Source organism: Necator americanus (genome assembly GCF_031761385.1).
Source record: "Necator americanus strain Aroian chromosome Unknown Necator_2022.05.29.01.16, whole genome shotgun sequence".
Lineage (NCBI taxonomy): Eukaryota > Metazoa > Nematoda > Chromadorea > Rhabditida > Ancylostomatidae > Necator > Necator americanus.
The window spans coordinates 1-4,182 of NW_026986556.1; the positions used below are offsets into that span (position 1 = coordinate 1).

Sequence of the window (4,182 nt, forward strand, 5' to 3'; positions counted from 1 at the left end):
TTTTCTTCTTTCTTTTTTAATAGAGCAGTGGATACGTGAGAAGATCGCATCGTTTATCTATGTCACTGATGTTCATCAACTTTGATCCTGCAGCCTGTCGAACATGGACCGCAAGACTCCTTCTTGCAGGAACGTCGTTTTCTTCACCCACGTATACGACTGCTACTTCGTTTGCAGTAGGAATAGCGTACTCTCCTCTTGCAAAACCCCGCTCTCTGCTGTCATCGAATACCATGCGAATTGGTATGGTTTGCCGATTTTCTCGCTGGGCTGCCGCTATTTCCATTTGCTCCACTTCGCTCATCATTTTAAACGATTGAGCGTAGACATTGTTACGCGCAAACCATTCACTCAAAAACAGCATGAGGTTAGGGTCGCAGTCCGAATTCCGCATATTCCCAAGGCGCTGTTGGGCAGCCATTTCAGTGTCTAGAATATATATCTCCTGAAGCGCTGCATTAGCTGAGCGTCTGACCAAACGTTGCTCCTCGTTTTCGTTCTGTCGCCTCCGTCGTTGTTGCTCTGCGTTTGCTTGCCAACGGATACTGCGCTGCTGCGAAGTCTCTCTAAGGCGGTGACTCCTTTGGCGTTCAGCGTCATTAATATAAATTCGAGGTTGTCCTGGTCGTCGGTTTTGCGCTGTTTGATCCATGAAAGCTTGCAAATAGGTTTCCTGGATTCGACAAAGTGAGATTTGATGAGGTAAATAGCACAGCCCGAAACAGAAGTTTATTGGGAGTAATGAAATAAGTCAAACATACTTGCTAGTAGTAGGAAATGAAAAGAGTCAAAACTTTTTTAAAATCTATTGCGCTCTCAGCACGCACCTACGTTTTAAAATAAGAGCAAAGCATTCTTCACAGCAAGTTGATTTTAACCCCCTAAAAATTATAGTCCATGAAAATGGTGCCATCTAAGGTGCTCGAACAATACGGTTATTAGAGGTACGTATGTACGTATGTGTATATATATATATATATATGTCATACATACATACATACATACATACATACATACATACATACATACATACATACATACATACATACATACATACATACATACATACATACATACATACATACATACGTACATACATACATACATACATACATACATACATACATACATACATACATACATACATACATACATACATACATACATACATACATACATACATACATACATACGTACATACATACATACATACATACATACATACATACATACATACATACATACATACATACATACATACATACATACATACATACATACATACATACATACATACATACATACATACATACATACATACATACATACATACATACATACATACATACATACATACATACATACATACATACATACATACATACATACATACATACATACATACATACATACATACATACATACATACATACATACATACATACATACATACATACATACATACATACATACATACATACATACATACATACATACATACATACATACATACATACATACATACATACATACATACATACATACATACATACATACATACATACATACATACATACATACATACATACATACATACATACATACATACATACATACATACATACATACATACATACATACATACATACATACATACATACATACATACATACATACATACATACATACATACATACCTCCTGCTCTCTGCAAACAGCTACCAAAGAATGAAGTTTTGGCATAAAATGACGTGGAAGACGTCATCTCACTGATAAAGATAAAGTTCCACGTCAAATCGCGCAAACTTTTAGCTCAAAACACTCATTCGTTTTCGTTCCCTACACAGTGTAGACACGATTTGAAAGTGGTATTCGAAGAATGGGTTTTCCTGTTGTTTCTCCCTAACAGTTACGGCAGAATAATGTTTAACATGAAATGACGTGGACAACATCATCGTACTGATAAAGATAGCGTTCCACGTCAGATCACATAAACAGCGTGCTACTATTTAAGCAGCTGTTTGAACGTGTATATCCAGTTTCTGAGGAACAGCGGAGCCGAGTAGGTGGAGCGCAACGCCGAAAGTGGTTACAACTATAAAACTTTTACAACGTCCCTAGCTTTACGACGCCGGCACACCAACTCGACGCCATTGGACCCGTCACACCCCCTTCTAAAGGTATCTATCATCGGTGCACCAACTCTACGCCATTGGACCCGTCGTACCCCCTTCTATAGGTATTTGGTCCGGTGGACCCGTCGCACCCCCTTCTATAGCAATCCGACGCTGTGGACCCGTCGCACCCTCCTATAGGTATCCGACGTCGTGGGACCCGTCGCACCCCCTTCTATAGGTATCCGACGCCGATGGACCCGTCGCACCCCCTTCTAAGGCTATCTGGCGCCGATGGACCCGTCGCACCCCCTTCTAAGGCTATCTGGCGCCGATGGACCCGTCGCACCCCCTTCTAAGGCTATCTGGCGCCGATGGACCCGTCGCACCCCCTTCTATAGGTATCCGACGTCGTTGGACCCGTCGCACCCCCTTCTATAGGTATCCGACGTCGTTGGACCCGTCGCACCCCCTTCTATAGGTATCCGACGCCGTTGGACCCGTCGCACCCCCTTCTAAGGCTATCTGGCGCCGATGGACCCGTCGCACCCCCTTCTATAGGTATCTGGCGCCGATGGACCCGTCGCACCCCCTTCTAAGGCTATCTGGCGCCGATGGACCCGTCGCACCCCCTTCTATAGGTATCCGACGCCGTTGGACCCGTCGCACCCCCTTCTAAGGCTATCTGGCGCCGATGGACCCGTCGCACCCCCTTCTATAGGTATCTGACGCCGATGGACCCGTCGCACCCCCTTCTAAGGCTATCTGGCGCCGATGGACCCGTCGCACCCCCTTCTATAGGTATCCGACGCCGATGGACCCGTCGCACCCCCTTCTAAGGCTATCTGGCGCCGATGGACCCGTCGCACCCCCTTCTATAGGTATCCGACGCCGATGGACCCGTCGCACCCCCTTCTAAGGCTATCTGGCGCCGATGGACCCGTCGCACCCCCTTCTATAGGTATCCGACGCCGATGGACCCGTCGCACCCCCTTCTATAGGCTATCTGGCGCCGATGGACCCGTCGCACCCCCTTCTATAGGTATCCGACGCCGTTGGACCCGTCGCACCCCCTTCTATAGGTATCCGACGCCGTTGGACCCGTCGCACCCCCTTCTAAGGCTATCTGGCGCCGATGGACCCGTCGCACCCCCTTCTAAGGCTATCTGGCGCCGATGGACCCGTCGCACCCCTTCTATAGGTATCCGACGCCGATGGACCCGTCGCACCCCCTTCTAAGGCTATCTGGCGCCGATGGACCCGTCGCACCCCCTTCTATAGGTATCCGACGCCGATGGACCCGTCGCACCCCCTTCTATAGGCTATCTGGCGCCGATGGACCCGTCGCACCACCTTCTATAGGCTATCTGGCGCCGATGGACCCGTCGCACCCCCTTCTAAGGCTATCTGGCGCCGATGGACCCGTCGCACCCCCTTCTATAGGTATCCGACGCCGTTGGACCCGTCGCACCCCCTTCTATAGGTATCCGACGCCGTTGGACCCGTCGCACCCCCTTCTATAGGTATCCGACGCCGTTGGACCCGTCGCACCCCCTTCTAAGGCTATCTGGCGCCGATGGACCCGTCGCACCCCCTTCTATAGGTATCTGGCGCCGATGGACCCGTCGCACCCCCTTCTAAGGCTATCTGGCGCCGATGGACCCGTCGCACCCCCTTCTATAGGTATCCGACGCCGTTGGACCCGTCGCACCCCCTTCTATAGGTATCCGACGCCGATGGACCCGTCGCACCCCCTTCTAAGGCTATCTGGCGCCGATGGACCCGTCGCACCCCCTTCTATGGCTATCTGGCGCCGATGGACCCGTCGCACCCCCTTCTAAGGCTATCTGGCGCCGATGGACCCGTCGCACCCCCTTCTATCGGCTATCTGGACGCCGATGGACCCGTCGCACCCCTTTCTTCCCCCTTCTATAGGTATCCGACGCCGTTGGACCCGTCGCACCCCCTTCTATAGGTATCCGACGCCGTTGGACCCGTCGCACCCCCTTCTAAGGCTATCTGGCGCCGATGGACCCGTCGCACCCCCTTCTATAGGTATCCGACGTCGT

At 49.7% G+C, this 4,182-nt stretch overlaps 1 protein-coding gene across 1 annotated transcript; it reads right to left on the reverse strand.

The window, feature by feature from the left end:
* Positions 1-16: 16 nt before the first annotated feature.
* RB195_026573 (uncharacterized protein) lies at positions 17-652 on the reverse strand (the record flags this gene model as incomplete). The annotated part of the gene is made up of 1 exon (XM_064177066.1): positions 17-652. One exon carries the CDS (start codon positions 650-652, stop codon positions 17-19), a length of 636 nt encoding a protein of 211 aa, XP_064071072.1.
* Positions 653-4,182: the final 3,530 nt, after the last annotated feature.